The sequence below is a fragment of the Notamacropus eugenii genome, chromosome 5 (genome assembly GCF_028372415.1).
Source record: "Notamacropus eugenii isolate mMacEug1 chromosome 5, mMacEug1.pri_v2, whole genome shotgun sequence".
Taxonomy (NCBI): Eukaryota; Metazoa; Chordata; class Mammalia; order Diprotodontia; family Macropodidae; genus Notamacropus; species Notamacropus eugenii.
The window spans coordinates 458,293,595-458,316,886 of record NC_092876.1 but is presented as its reverse complement, the minus strand read 5'-3'; the positions used below and the strand labels follow the sequence as shown (position 1 = coordinate 458,316,886).

Sequence of the window (23,292 nt, the reverse complement as noted above, 5' to 3'; positions counted from 1 at the left end):
TCACAGACTTAAAAGGAATTGCACGTTGTACACAACTGATTTGCAGTTTCATGTGCAAGAATATTTTTATTATATTGTTCTGGAAATGCTTGTTTTATTCCAGAAATTAAAAATAAAATAAATGAATGTGAAAAACAAATAAAATAAATTCTACTGTCCTTTATGATAGATTCAATTTGGGTCTTTCAGAGACTTATTTTCTAAAATACATTGGAATTCAGGGAATAAAGACCTATATAATAGATGGCTCCAGCTCTTCTGAGTTCATGTATCAACTCTATAAAGATGACTCTCAGATTCATACATATGTGTGTTTGCATAGACAGATACAGATATTAATATAGATACAGATATATCTCCAGCCCCTGAGCTCCCATTCTACATCACCAGCTGGCTACTGGAAATTTCAAACTGGTTGTGCTACTGACAACTCAAACTCAATATGTCACAAACAGAACTCAATACCTTCCATAAAAAAACTCATTTTTCTAAATATTCCTATTTCTATTAAGGATAGTAGGTGTCACCATGGATAGAGCACTCAACACGGAGTCAGAAAGAGTGAAATTCAAATCCTACCTCAGACATTTGGCCTCTGATTACCTTAGTTTCTTAATCTGTAAAATACCTGGAAAATACTAACTTCTACCTCCCAGGGTTGTCATGAGGATAAAGTAAGGCAGTATTTATAAAGTACTTTGCAAACCTTAAAGTGCTACGTAAACATCCTTATTGTTGTCGTTTACCATCCTTCAAGTCACCGAGCTTTCTAATCTTGGAGTCACTGACTTCACCATCTCTCCCTCTCACCATCAAAATCATCCTTCTTTTCCATTCATATGGCCACCACCCTAGTTCAGGCCCTGATTATCTCTCACTCAGACTAATGCCTCAGGTGCCTCTCCACATCTTTCCTTCACACCCACCAAAATGATATCCCAAAAATGACTATTTCAATCCTTTGCTCAGTCAATTCCAGGGGCTCCTTACAAGCACTATAACTAAATACAAACACATATGTCTGGAATGTCAATCCATTTACAACCTGGTTCTAACCTACCTTTTCAGACTTATTATGGTCACACAGTCATAGGTGACAGAGGCAGATAATTTTTCCTACCTCCAAGTCATCACTATCCACTATGGTCACGCTGCCTTGAGGAATTAATACAAGTAATTAAACTTTAGGATGTGGTGACTGTGGGGCAAGGAGGGAGCAGAAGGCAAAAGAGGAAGAAAAACCAGCTGAATTAAAGGGAGCCAAAAGTGATCCAGCCGATAGGGAGAGAGGCTAGAAATGGAAGCCACCTCAGTATAATTATGGAGAGGGATCGTAACTCTGGAAATGAAAGGTAATGAGAAGCAGGCAAAAAAAATCAAAAGTCTAACTGGCATTTAGAATAAGAGAAGGAGGAGCCCACTGTATGCAAAACTCAAAGAAAATTCCAGTCATTCAGATCTTTGGTAAAAAACTGTCCTCAATAATCAAAGAATCCCATACTCTGTTTAGAGTTCAAAAGGACCTTAAGGTTGGTCAGGACCCAGAATCTCCTTGCAGTTAATGTTCTTCCCCTTTCACCTCCACCTGTCGATGACACATACCTTCATGTCTCACTGCCTTTACAGAGTCCAGGTTTGCCTAAACAGCTGTTCCAGAACTGGTTGCCCATAAAGGGAGAAGAAAGAGACCTCTTCCAGATGCCAACATGCAGAGACACCAAAGGGTTCAGCAGTTACAAATCTGTGTCAGGTTGGTCCTTGAAACTATATTTTAAACCACTCCTTCTCAAGGTCACATCTCTCTGTGACAGAGATGAAAAGACCTCAAGAGCGGTCTAGCTCAAGGTAGCCTGATCTGGGGTCCAGGGAGAGAGGCCAATAACCTCATCAGAACTATTAGCAAGAAAGGGCTGCCTTTCCACTCCCACAGTTCAACTGCCCTGCCTTCCTGATCAAGGAAACACTTGCTGCAGAAACCTAAACCTGAGAACTGATCAAAAGCACCTTCTTAGAGTCTTTTTTATGCTTTGTACGATCTCATTTGTGGCCAAAAGAATGACCCCAGAGTTTCCAGAAACTCACTCTACCGAAATGTGGGGGGATACTTGCATCAGTATTATTATCTTAGTGAAATTCTTCAGCCGAAGGCTACCACCTATTTAAAGTCTGGCCAAGAAGACAGGTAAACATTTTAGATGTCTCACAGCTTCCTGTGCTTGAAGAATAGGGTGAAAAAGGCTATCAGGTGCTTGATTAGATTTCAACCTGACTTTAATCCCACTGGAGATGCTCATGGGGAAGACCAACTGGCTTGTCCAACGGAGCTCAAGGAATCATAGGTTATTAGCTTGTGAGAGGGTTAAGTCAAATCAACCATAGTGATGGAGACAGATTTTTTTTAATACATACACATAAAAGAAATAGTTTATAGAAGCTACGTCATGTTTTTTCACGATGGGATCATTTTAGAAACACCTAGTGACAGTCTAAGGAACATCAATTAATGAAAAGGGCATTTGAGAGAATAATGCTCCTCTCTCTGCCATTATCTTGTCACTGCTTTGACAGGTCTACTTGCTTTTCATCAGTCATGGTGCTTCAGGGGCCTTCATCATAATATGAGGCTGTTTCGACCAGACCCACTCCCCTTTTTCATAATTATTTTCAGAAATACAATATGCTCACCAGCACACGGCGAAAATCAGAGCAAATCAATGAAGCATTTCTCTACTTCATTTCAAAAACAGGCAATTAAAGACTCATTATTCCTGGAGAGAGTCACTGCCTCATTTTGTTGTGCAAAAACTGTGGGTTTATTTTTTTAAGGGGAAAGATGGTTTTCTATGAATAACACTGACAACTAATCCTGCCTTGAAACATTCAAGAAGATCTTCATTTTTTAAAGAAAAAGTTTTATTGAAGTTCTTTGTCTTTGTTTCTACACCAAAGTCATTCCCCAGATACCCAAATACATCGAATCAGAATAGTGCAAGTTGGGGGATAGATTTCAAGTCAGAGGACCTGGTTTCCATCACAACTCAATGGCTTACCTCCTGAATGACCAGAAGCAAGTCACTTAATCTCAGTGGGTCTTGGTTTTCTTAGCTGTAAAACACAGTGGTTGGATCTTGTATCTGTAAAGCCCCTTTTAATTCTAAGTCTATGATCTCATGAACCCTCCTAGATAACAAAGGAAAAAGTTCAGCAAAACCACAACAAAGTCATCTGACACTACATAGCAGACCCTTTTGGTCTGGAACAGTTCTCTAAAAATAGAAAATATGTCTTAGAGTGGTTTTCCTTTAGTTATTGCCACATTCAATACCTGGAGACTCAATATGCTGTATTTGTAACACAAAATAAAAGGATATCTACTTTTTTAAGCACAGTTTACTCTGAGACTGGGAGGGTTAAGCTGTGGGTGAAATAATAAGTCCATAGCTCCTACTGTAGATATTCTAAAATGTTTGGGAGTCTACCTGCCAAAAACAAACCCAGGAACTATATGAACACAATTGCAAAACACTTTTCACACAAATGAAGTCAGACCTATTGGAAAAACATCATTTGCTCATGGGTAGGTTGAGCTAATATAATAAAAATGATAATTCTACCTAAATTAATTTACTTATTCAGTGCCATACCAATCAAACTATCAAAAAAGTATTTTAATAGAGCTAGAAAAAATAATAACAAAATATGAAGAGAATTAATGAAAAGAAATAGTAGGGAAGGCGGCCGAGCCAGACCAGACTTTAAATTGTATTATAAAGCAGCAAGCATCCAAACTGCTTCATACTGGATGGATCAGTGGAATAGACTAGGCACACAAGACACAGAGCTCAATACTGTTTGATAAACCCAAAGACTTCAGAACTCACTATCTGACTAAAACTGCTGGGAAAACTAGAAAAAAGTATGGCAGAAATTGGGCATAGACCAGTACCTTACGCTGGACACCAAAATAAAGTCCAAATGGGTACACAATTTGGATATAAAGACTGATACTATAGGAAAACTAGGAGAGCAAGGAATAGTTTACCTGTCAGATTTATGCAGAACAGAAGAATCTGTGACCAAACAAGGGACAGAGAACATTATGAAATGCAAAACAGATAATTTTGGTTATATTAAATTGAAAAGTTTTTGCACAAACAAAACCAATGCAACCAAGATTAGGAGGGAAGCAGAAAACCGGGAAAGAATTTTTACAGCCAGTATCTCTGATGAAGGCTCATTTCTAAAATATATAGAGAACTGAGACAAATTTGTAAGAATACAAGTCATTCCTCAACTGATAAATGGTCAATGGATATGAAAAGGTAGTTTTCAGAGGAAAAAATTAAAGCTATCTATAGTCATGTGAAAAAATGCTCTATTCACTATGCCAATCAAAACAACTCTGAGGTACCACATCACACCTATCAGATTGGCTAACATGGCAAAACAGGAAAATGATAAATGATGGAGAAGATGTGGGAGAGTTGGAACTCTAATACACTGTTGGTAGAGTTGCGAGCTGATCCAACCATTCTGGAAAGCAATTCGGAACTATGCTCAAAGGGCTATAAAAATGTGCATTCCCTTTGACCCAGCAATACCACTTCTAGGGCTGTACTCCAAAGAGATTATAAAAATGGGAAAAAGACCCATATGTATAAAAATATTTATAGCAGCTCTCTTTGTGGTGGCCAAGAATTAGACATTGAGGGGATGTCCATCACCTGGGGAATGGCTGAACAAGCTGTGGTATATGAATGTAACGGAATACTATTGTGCTATAAGAAATGAGGAGCAGGTGGAATTCAGAAATACCTGGGAAGATTTATAGGAACTGATGCTGAGTGAGGTGGGCAGAATCAGGAGAACATTGTACACATTGACAGCCAAACTGTATGATAACCAACTCTGACAGACTTAGCTCTTCTCAAGAACGCAAGGCTCTATGACAACTCCAAAAGGCTCAAGATGGAAAATGCTGCCGCATCCAGGGAAAGAGCTACGGAGTCTGAACGCAGACTGAAGTGCACTACTGCTCTCCTTTTCCCTTGTTGTTTTCTTTTGTTTCTTCTTTCTCATGGTTCATTCCATTGGTTATAATTCTTTACCACGTGAGTAATGTGAAAATATTTAATATGAATGTTTATATAGAGCCTATATCAGATTACAGTCTTGGGAAGGGGAGAAAATTTAAAACTCAAAAACTTGTAGAACTGAATGTTGAAAACTAAAAATAAATAAATTTTAAAAATAAAAAGAAGGTCATAGCTCAATATACCGAATGAGTTGTATCCTTAGCTTTTATTTCCTACACTTCCAAATTGGCAATGAAGTTGTCATCTGCTTTCAGAAAGATTTAAAACTGTCTTGCTAAGAGGTCAGCCTGGCATAGTGGACGATAGAGTTGGCCCCAAAACCAGGAGGAGACCAGGAAGACCCAGGTTCAGGTCCCACTGACACATAAAGGCTGTGTGACCCCGGACAAAGTCGTTCATCATTTCAGGGCTTTAAGAAAGACTCAGGATGCAAAACTGCAGAGGATGCTGATCTGCCTTGGTGGAATTCTAGGAGAACACCAAGGAGTCAGTTCTTCCAAGTTGAACCTATCCAAGACTGACCTCCATAACATCCCCAACAAGCCATAATCTAGATTCCCCTGGAAGATGTCCAATAAACAGGAATCTATGACTTCCTGAGGCAACCCATTACACTTTTACAAGATACTTTCAACATGAAAAAATTATATCAAGCTGAAATTTACTTTTCAGCAACTTTTACTTAGTGGTACTGGTTATGCCCTTTAAAGTCAAGAAGAACAAGTCTGCTCTCTTTTCCAAATAGTAGACCTTCAGAAACTTGAAGGCAGCTTTTATATTCCTCCCTATCCCAACTGTGCTTTTCATCCAGGCTTCAAAGGATTCTTTTAAGTCAGAGATTCCAGTCTTCTCACCATTCTAATTGTTTTCCTCTGTGCAAACTCATTTGTCAACATCCTTTTGAATTTGTGGCATCAAAACTGAACACAAGACTCTAAGGCAGGATCTGACATGAGAAGCCAATATAAATATTGTTGCCTCATCCTTGAGGCTAAATATCTACTAATGAAGACTAATTTTAATTGATTTTATCTTGACAAGAAATAACTGGTCATTGATTTGAGGAGTCATTTCCAAAACAGCCATCTGTGTGCAATTCAAATTATCAACTTATTATGCAGCAAAGATAAAAACCAATACCAAATTAGAAGAAAATGATGAAAAAAGTTGAAGTACAATTAAAACAACATCAACCTCATGTGTTAGTGACCATTGTAAAAAAAAGAGAGAAACAGAACAAAGGAAAGATATTGATGTTAACTCCATTTCCTTATGGAAGTTTAACCAATCATAACAAGGAGGCCCAAAAACCTAGAAATCACCTAAGACAGAAAACCATTGGTCTCCTTCCTAGGCGGAGGCACATGGCCTCTAAGGGTAACACTGATTTGGAATAAAAATCCCATTTACCAAACCTAATATGAAAAGATGGCAGAAGATTATGAGTAGCATCACTCTCAAAAAAGTGACGAATTGTAGAAGGAAAAGGGTCCAGTGAAAGATCAAATTAACTCAAATCATATTAAGACCATTTAAAGATGAAAGTTGGAGTATAACAAACATGAAAAATGGAAAAGCTCTCTCAAGATTTTTACAACAATTTTTTCTTTCCATCAAAGAAAATGGAGCCACCACACTTGGGCTCTACTATCACTTCTAGTACATGAAGAAGTAAGCGTAACAGGTGGACTCGAATAGTATACATGCCTGCTGGAGTCAATACAATTCTGAGAGCACTAAATGATCAATTCTCAAGTTCTCTGAAAGGAGGGAGATTAGAAAATGCCTAGAAAAAAATTACAGGCATTATTTTAAGGCAATTTTAAAAATAGCAACAACCACCAACCCATATGCTTACTTTTCCATCTCAAAAAAACTTTGTGAGAAAAATCTAGACATATTAAGGACAACCTTGATGATGAAATCGAAAAGGAAAATTGGGATTGGAAGATGCCACACTGCCTCTCTCACATCTATGCCATATTTACGTCTATCCACAAGAGTATAAAAATGCATTGACAGAATTCATGAAAAATAATTAAACATAATAATAAATGAGATCATAATAACATTTACTTTTATACTTTTCATTTTTCAGAGCAATTTCATAGATACTATTTCACGAAAATATCACCTCTCAACGGCATGTCTTTTTTTCCCTTCCACCCTTCTTGGTGAAGGGAAGACAGAAAGACAGATCAGGAGGGAGGGAGGGAGGGAGAGAAATAATATCTTTTTAAAAATCTTTTGGGTTCAGAGAAAGAGATTGTGGTTTAGTAGCAAAAAATCTACAAAATGTTATGAGAAATGCAGGCAGAATAAATCAGCAAAAGTAGGTTAATGAAACAAAGGTTTAAAAACTTACCCAAATGATACCTAGACCTGAGATGACCATATTACCTTTATGTTCACAAAATGACACAACAGGTCTTGCATTAACACATCAAGTATTGTTTTAGATGAGAGCTCTGGGTCTGGAGTCAGGAAGTACACTTACTAGCTAGGTGACCCTGAGTAAGTCATTTCACCTCTCTTTGCCTCAGTTTCCTCATTTTTTGTGAGGATCAAAGGAGACAGTAGTAGTAAAGCACACAGAAGGGGCTGAACAAATACTTCCCATTCCTCTTCCCCTTCCCCATTTTATACAGACCGACATGGTATCTGAGCTTTCATCAAAAGACTCACTTTTAAGTAAAGTATTCTCTCCACTCATACAGATTGCAGCTCTTCGATACCTTATCCTATGTGACAGTTTTCAATTGACAAAATATTCTCAAAGACAAAAATAAATGGCAACCAACAGAAATAATATCTTTCAAAAATGTACAAATAAATATCATTCTTAATCATCTGCAGGGGGCGGTACACAACTAATTTTCACAGTAAAGAATAAACTGTTGAACTCAAACAATAAAGGTATTCAATATGGCTATACTGACCTAGTGAAAACCATACACAACCACTTTCCAAATACAAAATGCTTTATTTCTGATAAACTTCAATGGAGCACCAGTATAAAATCATCTTCCATTTCTGGGATTATTTTTCCAACTACAAATTAATCTCTAGTCTTTCATTCTAGAGTTAAAACTATAAAAAAAAAAATGGTGTTAGTTTGTAAAAGCATGAGATAAAATCAATGGCTTATCAATGTATCAAGGTAATAAATGCATCTCAGGTGTTACCCTTCTTTCCACTGGAACTAAAATTTCATCAGTATATGGAGCTTCTTGAGAAGAACTTCCTCTATCAAGACAAGTTAATAATAATAATAGCTAGTATTTAGATAGCACTCACTGCGTGCTAGGCACTGTGTTAAGGGCCATCTCATTTGATCCTTACAATAACCCTAGGAGGTAGATGCTATTATTAGCCCCATTTGAAAGATGAGGAAACTGAGGCAAAGGGTAAGTGACTCGCCAAGGATCATCAGCTAGTATGTGTCTGAGGTCGCATTTGAACTCAGGACATCTTACCTTCAGGCCCAGCATTCTTTCCAATGCATAATGTAGCTGCTTACAATTAAAGGGTTGGCACCTCCTGGCAACTGCTAGTCTTAAGAGAGTTGAGCTTTAAAAGGTTTAGTGTCTTGCTTAGTTACAAAGCCAGTATACAACAGGTGCCAAATTAAACCCAAGTCTTCCTAACTTCAAGGTCAGCCCTCTATCCAACATGTATTTCTGCCTTCATCTGTTGCATAAGATTTCTCTAACCAACTTTCAGTAGCCATTGGATGTGTCCACACACCATCAATCTGAAAGTGATGTTAAAACAGCTGACAAGAAAAAGCGCTGTAATCATCTAATTAAAGGCATCTCCACTCATCTGAGGAGTTCTTTGGGATGCTTGCTTACTCCAGACCACCACAATTAACTCCCACTCACAAAAGTGTGCGTTAAAAAAACTGGCACCCCATTTCTGAGAGGCTGCCAATCCCTGTCCTCAGGTTTTAAATTCTGTTTTCATTTGATGAGGGGGTCACAGATCAAGGTCCAATGAAATCATGAAACCAACTTCTATTTTTATAAGAAACTTAAAAAATTGTGTTGCCCCCTAACAATTCCAAAGCAACTATTTAAAAAATGAAAAATTCAGATTAGTAATTTAGTAGCACAACAGATTTGAATAGGACTTCCTAAAAGATTGTATTTTTGTAACAATAGATTCAAATTGATATCATGTAGACATGCTCAAATCTACTAAAAGCTGATTAGTAAATTCTCATGCTACAGGGGAAAGCAAAAATATCTGCTTTCAAACATATAAGCACGGTCTTCTGTATATTACACAAGGCAATAAAGAAAATCACGTCAACTTAAGATTCTCTCTGCCTGTAACAGTTGTATTATATTATAGAACACATTTTCTATAGTACCTGGCTTTGATTTGAGAGACAGGTAGATCAATGTCTTTTTTCATGTTCCTCATATATTATATGCCACATAGATCAATATCAATTCAAAAAGCATGTGCCAATAATACCTTTATTTGGAAATTCCCCACTTGTCCTTCACCCATTCCCAGTCCAATCTCTCCCTCAAGGCTCCACTCAAGTCCTGTCCTCCCCATCGACCTTTTCCTCACTCTACCAGCCCAAGGGATGTTTTTCTTCTCCGAGCTTCCACACTTTGTCTATAATAGATGATAGAGCATCTCTTATTATTCTTTATTACTTCTAAAAGTTTCATGCTTATGTCTCATGTCCCTGAATAAATGATAAATAGAGTAAATGAAGGTGTAGCATGGGCACTGCATACCGTTTGTATTCCTGACAAATCCTAAACAAAAGTATCACTCATAATGTGTACACATTGGATGTGAAAGAATGCCTAAGAAATATGTATTACTGAATCAGACGATTCTCTTCTCATCCCCATCCTGTGGTCTTCTAGATCTTATCAGAGAAGGACTCTAATGATTTTTGTTTCAAGTACAATAATAAAATTATAAGTGAGCTCTGTTCTTGTACAGCAAATGTCAGACTCCAGCAAATATGTCTTGTTGGCATGCAACGTGCCATGTCTGCGGAACAGGAAGCATCATGACATTTAGAAAGTATTTGATATCTCAATTCACAAGCATAAAATGATATTTCACTGTCATCTGGGTCTAGGATGTAGCCAATACACGCCAAAGTCACATGCTATCTCCCTAGTAGTGTGAATGAAGCCCCAGAAGAGACTGTCCATTAGATTCTGAGCTCTTCTCTTTGTAACCCCAGAGCTTGGCTCATGGTGCTTGCTTAATAAATGCTTACTGACATGCTGGTTGTATTCAAATTGTACTATTAAAAGTTACATCATCATGGGAGATTCTATACCAATGGAAAGACTTCCCAGTAGAAATGCAGACATTTCAGGGGACTCACTGTTCTAATAAGGACCTGGCTACAGAACAATAGGAACAAGAAGGGGGGGGGGGGGGTTGTCTTTCAGCATCCCTTTTACCGTACGAAATTGCACAGGGATTCCACATCCCACCCACCCAATAAATTTCATAGGGTCTGTAAACTTGGATAGGAATATATTTATATATCTTTATTTCAATATAATTCATTGGCTTTGTAAAGCTATATATTTTATTTCATGCATTTTAAAACATTATTCTAAGAAGCAGCTCATAGCTTCCCCAGATTGTCCAAGGGGTACATGACACAAAAAAAGCTCCCCCTCAAAAAAAAAGTATGTTAAAGAAAGTTGCTCTCTCCAACTAACATTCAATATAATGAAAGCTAATTCAGACTTCATTACACACAACATAATTACTGGAACACATTTCCAATTCCACCCCAACCACCATTCTTTCACCAAAACGACGGTGGGCCTTGGACATGAAAAGAAAGTGGCCATAAGTGGCAAAAACTGATGCTATTAAAAAAAAAAACAAAACCTCACATCCATGGTTTCTGATTTAGTCAGTATAAGTCAAGGAAGCAGGGTAGAAATCCATAGATCCAATAGCCAAAAAAATGCACTTGGCCAGTTAGTAAGCTTGTAACAGAACAACTTCTGGAGAGTCACTCTAGATCTTTTAATATCAGGAATTCAATTCAGTTCAGAGCTAGACAGGCTCCGAGAAACTTGGAAGGGCTGATTCTAAAAATGTTCCTTCAAGTTTGATGACACTCTCAGGGAAACCTCAAGTGCACCCCAGATTACTATCATTCAGACCCCTGATCAACCTAGAACAGGCAGTAAGGAGCAGGTCAAGGTCACAGAATCACAAACTCTTTTGCTCTGTCTCATCAAATGTTTTGTCAACAAGCAACAAACACAGTGGGATCTTGTATTTATTGTACTTTTTGTCACGTGGATTATAAAGATCTGATCTATTGCAGGAAAATGTTTTATGAGAACCTGTCTATCTCAAAGATGTCCTTCATATCACTGCAGCCTGTTCCCATACTTCAGAGATGAGCATATAGGCATATGGAGTGGGAGTCACTGACGTTTTCTTGTTGAGGTTTTCTTTGGGGGGTTAGGAAATAGAAACGATGGAAATTAAAGGGAGCCAAATTTCAGTTGTTGTTGTTTTTTTCCCAAAGAAAAGATTTTCTTATAACTAGAACTGTCCAAGGTTTCCAAGGTTAGTCAACTAACTGGTTTTCTTCATTAATCATTCCTTCTCTTTTTCCATTGGTTCCGTATACCAACAAAAGGAGGAGGAGGAGGAGGAGTGGTGGTGGTTGGTGGTGGTGGTAGTGGTGTAGGTGCTGCTGCTGCTGCTGCTGCTGCTGCTGCTGCTGCTGCTGCTGCTAAGACGAGGAGGAGGAGGCAGCATGGTGGGAGTGGGTGGTAGTAGTGACGGTAATAGCTAACATGCACATGATCTCCATGGGATTATTCTGTGCTTAAATTAAAACATGATTACTTCGTGTTTCTTCACCTGAAAACTCCCTCTTCATGCCCTTTGACCACTTATCCACTGGAGAAGGTCTCTTACGAATCTGGGCCAGTTTCTTCTACATTTTTATGGATGTGAAATTGTCATCAGAAATGTCTTATGTCAGTTCTACCGAGGAAGATATTTAAAGGAGAATATCAACAAGGAAAAGAGAGAAGAAACAAAAAAACAGTGTCCACACCCAGGACACAACTGTGTGTTGTTACCATTTAGAGTCAGAAGGGACTTGGAGACCATCAGGTTCAACTCCCTAAGACCCTGAGAAGTTAAATGAGCCAATGTGCCTCCAAATCCACTGGTTTTTTCCCTCTATCATGAGGCCTCCTTAATATACACAGACAAGGCTAAATAAGATTATAAAATCAACGTTGATATGGGTACAGTTAATCAATAAATCAATAAACATTTATTAAATGATGGCACATGCAGGCCCGGCAATGTGCAAAAGACTGAGGATACACACAAAAAAATAAAACATAGAATATGCTAAAATAAATACACATCTCTTTTATTTGGGGCTAGCTAACAAATACCTGAAGTTCGTAGACACATGCATGATCAGTTAGCATCTCTTGGGGGTTTTATGTTGGTTTTTTGTTTTTATTTGTGTGTCTAAATGTATACTTGTCAATGGAAATTAAAATTTATATACATGGGTTATAACCTAAATAATATTCTCCTGTTCTTAGATATTTAAGCCAATTTTCAGTCATCCTGGAGATAGGAAATGGGCTTAACTAAGTATTTCCCTCTTCTTAAATGTCTTCCTCTCCCTCTCTCAATAAGCTCCTATCAGATACCTGAATGGTTATAAGTCACTCATGTCCTTTATGAGTTTCAGGTTATTCCAAGTCAGTAATCTCAGTTTCCTGAAGTTTTCCTCCTGGTCTGCTTAGCATTCTAGTCATCTCTATCCTTTTCCTATCTTGTACTTTTTCCTCTACAACAGTACTCCTCCTGACTTGGAAGTGACCCTCGAATGCCAAAAGTTCTGCCAATGAGAAGCAAGCTCAGGTAGGTCTGAACTGCTTGCTGAAAAGGCTTCAGGCACTGGCTCAGAAAGGAAGTTAGGCAGTGAGGTGGATAGAATGATGGATCCAAGAGATTTCTCCCGAGGACACCATGACCCTGATAACCCGAGAGTTCCAAACCCCTTACAGGCCTGGAGTCCAGAAGAAGACCTGAGTTCAAATGTGGCCTCTGACAGAAAACTGATAATACCAAATGTAATATTACTCTTAAAGATCCTAGCAACGTCAGAATTTCAGTAATGTCCTTACATTCCTACTCTTCCAATATTCAGTCTCCACTAGGTGGACCTGAACCACACCCTAAGTCCCCGGACCCTGAGATTTTACCTTGTAAAGGAATCTAGCTTAAGCTGGATCTCAGCTCCTCATGTCCTTGCCCCTTCCCTTGGGGTTCATGGCATGAAGGGCAAACAACTAGAATAAAGTGGTCCAGGTCTTGCTACCATATACTACTTCCTCCCCATTTTCTCAAAATATAAGAACTTTTTTCTTCAGTATTCAGGTCTGGCAGTTTTGCTATCCTGTTATCTCAATTAAAGACATTTAATTCCTCCATTCATGACTGATTTATTACAGGACTAGACACCTCTGAAACTCACTAGCTGAGTAAATCTGGGCAAGCCATTTACCTTCAGTTTGCCTCAGTTTCCTCAACTGTGTGATGGGGGAAATATTTCACGGGGCTGTAGTGAGGATGAATGAGATCATATACTCAATGACTTTGTAAATCTTAAAGTACTATCATCATCAATTATCATTATGTTCTCAAATGCTCCTATCTTAGCTTCATCTACAGATTTTGTGTATATGCTTCCCATTTTATCACTGAAAAAAATCTAGTTCCAGGGCTAAAACTAGCCCCAAGAGAAAATTACTTTAATGTGTTCTTCCCAAGATGAAAACAAATCACTAATAATGGAATATGTTCTCCTAATCATGCATCATCTAATAGCTGATTCAAAACCATTATTTTCCCAGTTTGTTCAAGGACTCACTCACATGGGACAGAATTAAAAAACCTAATTAAACTTAAATTCCCCGGAGATGATGAGTTCCCTGTCCCTCTGGGGCATTTTAAACAAAGACCCTTTGTCAGACATGTGGAAGAGAATTTTGGTTTAGGAGTGGTTGAGGTGATGGCTACCGAATTCCCTTCAAACACTGAGATTCTGTGACTCTATTTCTGAGTTTCCTCTGAGAGACAGCTTCATTGTAGTTTAAAAGACAGTTTGAACCAAATCAATGAAGCTTAATTACTTAGCACTCAATGTAAATAAAGTACTTAAAATATTAATTAATTCCCTAAATCTCTTTTAGTCTTAGACTCATCCCATTAGAACAGAAATTTGCCAAGTCAGTACATCAAGATAATCACTTAGAAGACAGGAGCAAAATCCCCAAAATGAAAACTAGTGAAGTTTCTTTTAGCACGTCCATTCTTTCCCTGTCAAAAAAATAAAATACATTCTTGAATGCAGTATTGTGAACCCATGTTGTCTACAAGACACAACTCCCAAAGCGGTTGGTTTTCTTTTATGTGAAAATTCATTAGATTTTAAAGACACGGGTCTCTCTATCTCTGTTTTTTCTTTTTAAGGGCTAGTTCCCCTTCCTTCCTCCTCCACCCATTTCAGTAAAACTCTCTTAATCGCTATCACCATAAATTCATACGCTAGAACATTCTCATAGGGGTATTTTCAGATAATGAATGATTTGAGCCTCACCCTTCCTTCTCCTTCTCTTTGTTCATATTTTTATCAAGCACAGACTAACTGGAAAGCTTTCTATTTCAATTCTCCTTTGGAACCTGCATCTGAAGACTTTGACAAAACGCCATCTTTCCACCCTTTCCCCACTTGTTAGGTCTGAAAAATTAATCTGACCCCTGTAACTAGCAACAGAGAATTCTAGAACAGCACCTTAATAAGGAGTAAAACCACCCAACTTCAGTAGCTCTTCTAAAAGCATATTGCTCCCATTCAGGTCTTTGAGGAGTTTTATTAATATGGGGGAGGGGGGAAGAGATGGGAATGAAAAGGAGTCCAAACCTCTGCTTTTATCAGCATGTGAAATTCCCAGTATGGAAACTCCTTCCGCTAATAAAGACTAGCCACTTGTCTATAAGCAACTTAAAGCCTTCCAACTGAGGCAACTGGGGCACTGAGGAGACTAAGTGACATCACATCCCAGCAGATACTTTTCAGAGACAGGACTTGAGCCAGTATCTATGGCCAGACCTTTCTCTATAACACCATGCTGCCTCTTAAGTTAAGAATATAATAAAGAACTGAAAAAGGTTTGCTTTCTCTGCATATTACTATCCCAATAAAAAGGTGCTTACATTAAACAGTCCTCTACATAAAGCTATAAAGGTTTATTTGGCACCCCTGGGAGCAAATCCTATTTATTGAGTCTTAATGGCTAGAGTATGAATACCTTATAGATAATAGTGATGGTTTTCTAAAAAAAGAAGAAAAAGAGCCTCCATGAAGCATTTAAAAATACACAGAAAACGGTAGAAAGCTCCTACCTGGGCACACAGGAAGGGCAGTCAGTACTGCCATGTCAAACTCGATGTCTAATTTTTAAAAAATAAGCAGCACATGGCAGGTTCATCGTTTGCTACGGAGTCTTCTTCTTTCTTTCCCTGACTATGGACCTGCTGATTTTTGTTGATGACTGAAGTTCATAACAAAAAAAATTTTTTTTTAAAAGATACAATATTGGCAAAATCGGGAATGTGAATCTGAGGCCAATATTGGGACAGCTTTCAGGAGGGGAACTTATTACACAAGAAGGTAGAACTCCGAAAGTTACTCCCCTGTGTCCATGATGGGGCCCTATTTAAGCACTAAATCCTGCCAACAGCGGCACAGCCAAACGCTGCTGCCCCTGAACGCTTACTTGCTAATGACTCACAGAGACTTGGATTCTGACTGAAGGGGAAAATAGTATCCAAGATAAGAGGGCTTTCCCATTATTCTTGGCAGGAAGAAAGAATTGCAAAGACAGGTCTCAGTAATGAAATAAAGCATTTGTGTGAAACAAATCAATTGGAAGGCAGGAGGTTTTCATTTTGAGGGGGAAAACTATGGATAAAACACTTTAAGGATTACTCATATTTTAACCCTAAGTTTTCCATGAGTACAGCGACCAGAAAATGTGAGATTCAGGCCATAAGGGAAAGAGAGCTGTACCATTAAAAGTATTCCAAGGGCAATACTAGGGATGGATTCAATAGGAAGGTTAGTCCAAGAGTGACTGAATGGAGAATCCTTTTAAAACAATGCTTCCATACTGGTTTATTATTTTGTATTATTTCAAAAATAGTTTTTAAAAAATTTCCAAATTGTACATATGGGATGACTTGTTGTTACTGGTTAATGATCCCTCTGTCACTGTAAACACTTTAAAGGTAGTTCATTATATTAATTGTCTAACATTCTCTTTAAATTTTTTTAAAGCTGGTAAAGTGAAAGGTTAATGATAAGGTACAGTATAATGTTTGATTACCCAGATGACATTAAGTAAAATCACAAATTATCAGAATTATGAATATACTACGAGTTACTAGACTTGGTTAATATATATTTCTCAGGTGGAGAGTAAGTACAGACATTTAAAGGGAAGTGAAACACACAGCACGGGGAGGAAGGCTCGATGCAGGAATAAAAGTCTAAGAACTGGGCACACAGAACAGGTTTCCTCAAATGTTTGCTGACTTGACTTGATTTATAAGGAAATGGTAGTAAAACCCATTCAAGTTAAAGCTAATCTCAGCTATGGGAAGCATGCTGAGAAGCAGATTAATGACACACACCAATTATTCCAATTTTTAAGAATAGGGCAGCCATGAAAGCTACTCTCTATGGAAGGGTGCAAATGTCTGTCTGCCTTTCTTTCATGAAGGAGTTAACTGAAACAAATGGATGGAAAGTCACCATGACAGCCTCTTATGTCATTTCCCTACTTCTCAACCACAAGTTAGATGAATTACTAAGATGATTTTCATCAAAGCTCATCTTATGGTCTCTACTCATTCACTCAGGATGAATGTCGACATGTTTTTATACACATGGCTCTAGTGCTCTTAATAGAGCTGGCCTTCTTAGATGACCTAAGCATAGCACACACTTTTGGTACATGTTCTCACACCTCCAAACATGGATCCCTTGGGTATCCATCTTTGACTTAAAAACCCATCATTTATGACACGATCACACATAAATCACTCCAAAAATACACTTCAAGTTGTCCTTGTTTTCTTTTTCTCAGTCATTTTTACAACAAACCAGCCACATTTTCTTATTAATCTCCATTATAACTGAACAACATGATTTTGTAAGTCAGTTGGCCAAGACTGTGTGTGTGTGTGTGTGTGTGTGTGTGTGTGTGTGCGCGTGTGTGGCTCAGAAGTGGGAAGGTGGGGAGGGTAACAGTTCACACCAGTGGAATGGAGCAAGTTAATTTTGACCCACAAAAGGACCTACGGGATCTCAGAATTGAAAGGAATCAAAGATTATCTTGGAACTGGAATCCCCATTACCTGATATCCCTGAAAAGTGAGCATCCAGCTTCTGTTCCAAGACCTCCAGGGGTAGAAAATTCCTGAAGTACTGAGCCTATTCCACAGCTCATATTCTCAACAAAGCTTTCCATAAATGGAGTCAAAATTGACCTCTCCATAATTTTAAAGGACATCCATGGGAGGTGAGATGACGTTCTAGGCTTAAGGCAGAGCATATGTATAACAGTACTAAAGGGGAAAAGTAGAAGATATGTTTCAGGGCAACCGATTCCTTCAGTCTGGCTGAACCACAGAATGCATGGAAAGGATAATACAAGATAAGACTAAAAATGCTGGGGGGCATCAAGCTGTAAAGGGACTTGGATGCCATTCAAAGGAGTTGTGGAGGATACTTGGGAAGACACGTAATGAGACCCAATTTATTTACATTAAGAATGATTAGTCTGACTATAATATGAAGGACAGACTGAATAAGGCAGAACTCAGTGAGAGAGAATGAAAACGTTACCATAAACAAGCTGCTGACGGGGAAAGAAGCGGGTAGGTCTAACATTCTACGGAGTAGACAGTCTCCATCTTGTAGCCAATTAATGCACAGTTAAGCCCAAGTGAGTTACTTGTCCCAACAAGGTATATGAATCTTCAAATTCAGATCCTGAGGTTTGAGGATCTGCCATTTGGGAAAGATACTGAACAGAAACAGAGGCTTGGACTGGAGAGAGCAGCACTAGTAGAATTCACACACACAAAATCCAAGCGATGTATGTCTCACATACAAGTATAAACAACTGAGATGAATGGAGGACAATTCATCACAAACAAGACTGTATTTGGAAAAGGAGGCCAAGTCAATCTGCTAACAATTCTTCTCCCTCTATGTACAATACCCAAAGTCTGGCCTACATGCCTAGATTTTAACACCTGCACATTATGTTAACCAAAGTGCCTCTCAGTATTTCTTGAACAGTCAGTGTGCCCAGATATTATCTGTGGGAAAAGGTTCACAGCAAGTTTCACCATGGTTTGGAAGACAGCCACTGCAGGTGTACAGTTAAACAGAGTGCTAATTGTGGAGTGAGTGAATATAATTATTCACACAACAAAGAAAAAGGTATATCTTCAGAGAATTTTCTGGGGGGGAGGAGGGGTTAAAAAAGGCAGTCTGAGTTTTCAGCTCTCTAAATAAGCCAGCGGTGGAATTCACTTCTCTTTTACTTAATTCCACAATACAATGTTTTTAAAGAGATGTAAAAACTGATTACTGAGGATCCCAACATTCAAAACCTCTTCACTGATTGTTTGGTGTTGGTTTTTGCTGTTGGACTAGCTTTACCAGTTCCTGGATCCTTCAACAGAAGCCAAACTGAGGTGCTATGGTTACTACCACACAGTGCCTTGCTTCAGAAGAGGCCCTTAATAAAAACTGAAGTTGAATCTCACCTCCCACTTTCTTCCCATTCATTTTCACTACTTTGAAGTATTTTACTGGGTCACCAATTCCTAAATCCACCTATTACCTCTGAAATATTATGAACTCATCTAACTGGTAATTTTGGACCACCATACTCACTGGTTTTACACAGTCACACATTTCAATGACACATACAACCATTTGCAGTGTATTCTCAGAAAAAAGAAAAGGGAAAAAAAACCTTTCTATACCAATGGACAAAAGATAAAAACTGCATACAAGCTAGATAAATGTTTTAGAAACTCTTTTCATAATTGTTAATGGAAAAACTGGAAGGAGTTTGATAAAAACTAGTTATGTACTGACACTTTATACTATATACCAAAATAAACTCCAAATGGGGACAAAACTGAAACATAAAGAAAGATACATACAAATACAGATATGTATGTATATATATACACACACACACACAAATTAGAGGAGGGAGGAAGAAATTACATATTAGGTCTATGGATAGAAGAATTCATGACCACAAGCCATGGAAAGGATCACAGAAGATAAAAATGGACCATTTTGTTACATGAAATTAAAAGAGTTTTTAATGAAAATTATTATAAACCTTGCTGCAGAATTAACAGAAGAATAGTTTTTAATCACTTCAGAATTATAATCTGGGCTATTGAGTTAAAAAAAAAACAACTTTGTTCCCTCAACAAATGGGAAAGCAGTGCCTTAGACCAGAATAAAAGAGGGGTTAATCATCACCCCTGAAAGAATTATTTTTAAACCAACTTAGTAATAGAATCACTTTGCTCTCAGTACACACCGAACGTCAGCAAGCTATCCAGTCATCACACAAGAGAAGATTGAGATATAACAAAAGTTAAAATGTATAGCCTACTTACAATTTCAGATAAATCAGCTATACTAGGGCTTTGACAGATGAAAAGAACGTTTACTTAAATATGAAATAAGTAGCTCAAATGAACTCATCTTGAAAGTTACTATGAATAAAAAGGGGGAAGCATCTTACTTCTGAACAAAGTCTCTGATTCATTGGTTAGAATAATTATTCTACCATCCTGTACAACAGCACGCACACCACATGATTCCCACTGATAAATACATATAGATTCACTCTGATTTCTGCACATCTTTGTCTTTAACTAAATGGAGTGAATTTTTTTCCCAAAAAAACAAAAGCACTCTGACAGTTAAGAGTTTGGGGCATTTCTGACTGCAATAAAAAGAGGAAGAGTACAGTCTAATATGGAGAAGTTATAATTAGCATCAGAGGAAAAGACAGTTGGAGAACAGCAGACTCTGTGGTAAGAGCAAGATGGGGATTATTTCAGACAGCTGAAATGCTCTACACAATTCCTGCCTGCCCCGCCACCCCCCCCCCCCAGAATAATGTATGCACATGATCTGCACAGAGTTACAAAAAAAATGGGGCATATGGTGCTTGCTGACTCCAATACATGTTTTCTCCAATAAAAGTTGCACCAGCAAACACCCCACTCATACTGTGGTATGTAGATAACTTGCATGTGTACAAATTTCACCCAAATTACAGTCTAAAATATCGCTCTTGATCGAAGAAACTCCTTAGCAGAAGCCAACTGCCTTTTTTCTTTGTTTTTACATATTTCAAGCAAGACCTCATGAAGTTGTACCAACCAAGGGAAATGTCCACCTGAATTAGTGAAGGGTAAATTAAAGAATATTCTTAAAGAAATACAGTTTTAGTCATTTCAAGTTCACGAAGTAACCAAAGATGGAATCGTAAAAGGCTTTGAGAACTGGTGACCACGTCAAACACTTGAGAGAATTGAAAATAAATGGGAACAAGGTGGGAGGTGAGATTCAACCTACCAAGGGCTTCTTATGAACCAATGCTTAGAGTTTGCAGAAAGATCATCTAGTTCAAACATGTTACAGACAGCCCACAGCAGCTCTAAGAATACTAAGTATTAGAATGTTTGCTAGTCAGACAGATTCCAATACCAAGGAGACAATGGGCAGTGAATATCTCTGTACACTATCACTTAAATATCCTGCTACATTTTCTCTAAAACTGGGTCAAAATCGACCCAATTACAAATGGGCTTGGGGGAAGGGAAAAAGGAAGAGAACGACCAGCTAGCTTGCTGAAATCCTATGGGAGCAAAGCAATTCAATTCCTAATTTGGTTTGAGCATCCAGGGGGAATGACTGACACTTTTCATACTAGTCTAAAGCATAGCTTTCCCATTAGTGGAGGGAGCAAAGTTTGTGCACAAATCCATTAATGCTAAGTATGCTTCTCAGCTTTTTTACACTATGAATCTGCCCAGCAAACCCTTGCTTTAGAGTTAGTTACCTTACAAAGGTAAAATTCAGTTCAATTCCCATCCAAATAATCACAGTTTCAGAATTAAGAGTCTGAAAATGAGATTTTAAACAAAAATTTGACATTCCGATCAGCTTTAAGACTACTAAGTATTTCAAAGAATGCTTGTATTCAGAAGAGTCACTAGTCAGGCAGATACATTTGGCAGTGAACATTTTTGAAAGTCACTTAAACATTTTGCTGTTTTCTCTCAAAATTACTAGGGGAGGGAAAAGAGGAAGAAAAAAAGGTTAAGGCTCTGCCTTAGGGCTTCTAGGTCCTTGGGAGCAACTTTCTGATTGAGTCCAAGTTTTACAGAACAAATCCTTTCATTAAGGGGATTCATTCTGTGAAGTTTAGATTCAGTCAAAGGGCTTCACTTGAGGACCTAGAGGGCCACACGTGCCCTTGAGGCCGCAGATTCCCCACCCCTGGGGAAAGACATTATATAATTCAAAGTGGCACTCCCAAGTCAAAATAATTCTCCCCTCTTTTAATATCTAATAGCACTTTGCTGGGATCTAATAGATATTTGCTGGGACCACTCCTTTTCATTTGTCTTACTCCCTCTCCTCTTAGTTATTGGTGTACATATTTTTCCCATATTACACTCTAAACTCTTCAAGAGCAAGGTTTGTCTTGTATATATATTTATAACCCATAACCTAACACAGCGGCTTATATACAGTAGGCACTTAAAATGTTTGAATGAGCAAATAAAAATGAGTAAAAATCATTTACATTTGCCTTTGAAAAGCAGAAAGACACATAATTTCATACAAACACTCAGACATTTATATAACCATTCAGATTCTTCCTTGATCCCAATCCTCTCTCAAGCTGGGGGAGAGCATTACACTAGGCCTAGGAAATGGGCCCAGGAAGTAGTCCAGACACGGGGGAAAGAAGCCCACTGATCGACAGTGATAGACCTCAAATTCAAAGGGAAGCTTGCTGTAGGAAGCAGAAAGATTCCTTAGGATTCTGGCTCCTTTCTGAACCTGGGTAATCTCTCAGTTTCCCCAAGAATGCTCTAAAACTCTAAATTGTAGAGTCTTTGCATACGATCACTGATAGAAGAAATTTCGTCACCAGAAACTGCCTAGAACACTGAAATTCACAGCACCAAAAAAAAAGAAAAAGGAAAAATCCTCAAAGCAAACAATTCATTCACAGATAAGTGACTGGTGAGTATCAGAACTTACTGTACTACAAAATTACAAATTTAATTAAGGATTTATTTGTACAGTCCCCTCAACCCAAGTGGAATGGTACAGTGCTGGATTTTTGGAGTTAAAAGACTTGAGTTCCAATCCCAGATTTGCTCCTTGCCACTTCAGTGACTTTGGTGAAGTCACTCCATCTCTCCTGGTTTCAGTGTCCTATTTGTTGAATGAGGGAATTCAACATTGAATAAACTCTTGCTTCCAGCTCTAAATCCTAGGTGGTAATTGGAAATTCTGTGAGTCAGTTCGACAAGCATTATTCAATTCTCCACCTTACATCAGTAGCTCTTCCTAGTTCCTACTCCACAGAACAAGACGCCCTCCCCTGTCCAGCTTCCTTTCGTGTATCATCTTCCCCCATTGGATTATAAGCTCCTCCAGGACAAAGACTTTCTTTCTGTTATCTGCATCCCCAGTGCTTATGTGCCTGGCACATAGTATGCACTTAATAAATGTTTACTGAATTATAAGTACCCACCACATGAAAGGCATTGTACTATGCGCTATGGATACAGAGACAAAAGGGGAAAATAAATAAGTTGGTGAGGATAGTCACTGAGGATGTGAACAGGACAGATCTTCCTGCACCCCAGGTCCCTCTAACATCCATCTTCAATTAGGGAAGTAGGAAGTGGAATGACCTAAAGCTCACATCAGCTAAGGAAAGAAAAGCTACAAGAGACGAAAGAATGGGAAGCACTTATTTTTAGAAGAAAGCTGATG

The 23,292-nt window shown here is 38.2% G+C and overlaps 1 protein-coding gene across 6 annotated transcripts in view; it reads right to left on the bottom strand.

Moving 5' to 3' along the window:
* The window catches only part of SH3KBP1 (SH3 domain containing kinase binding protein 1), a 415,998-nt gene that overhangs the window by 302,459 nt on the left and 90,247 nt on the right, over positions 1-23,292 (bottom strand). The window contains exon 1 of one of the 6 annotated variants that reach the window (XM_072615335.1): positions 1,603-1,795. The exons of the other annotated variants lie outside the window; for them this stretch is intronic. Within the exon in view, the coding sequence (XP_072471436.1) occupies positions 1,603-1,608 (6 nt within the window). The 5' untranslated portion in view covers positions 1,609-1,795. Of the gene's footprint in view, positions 1-1,602; positions 1,796-23,292 lie in introns of those variants that run through there. 6 annotated transcript variants of the gene reach the window in all.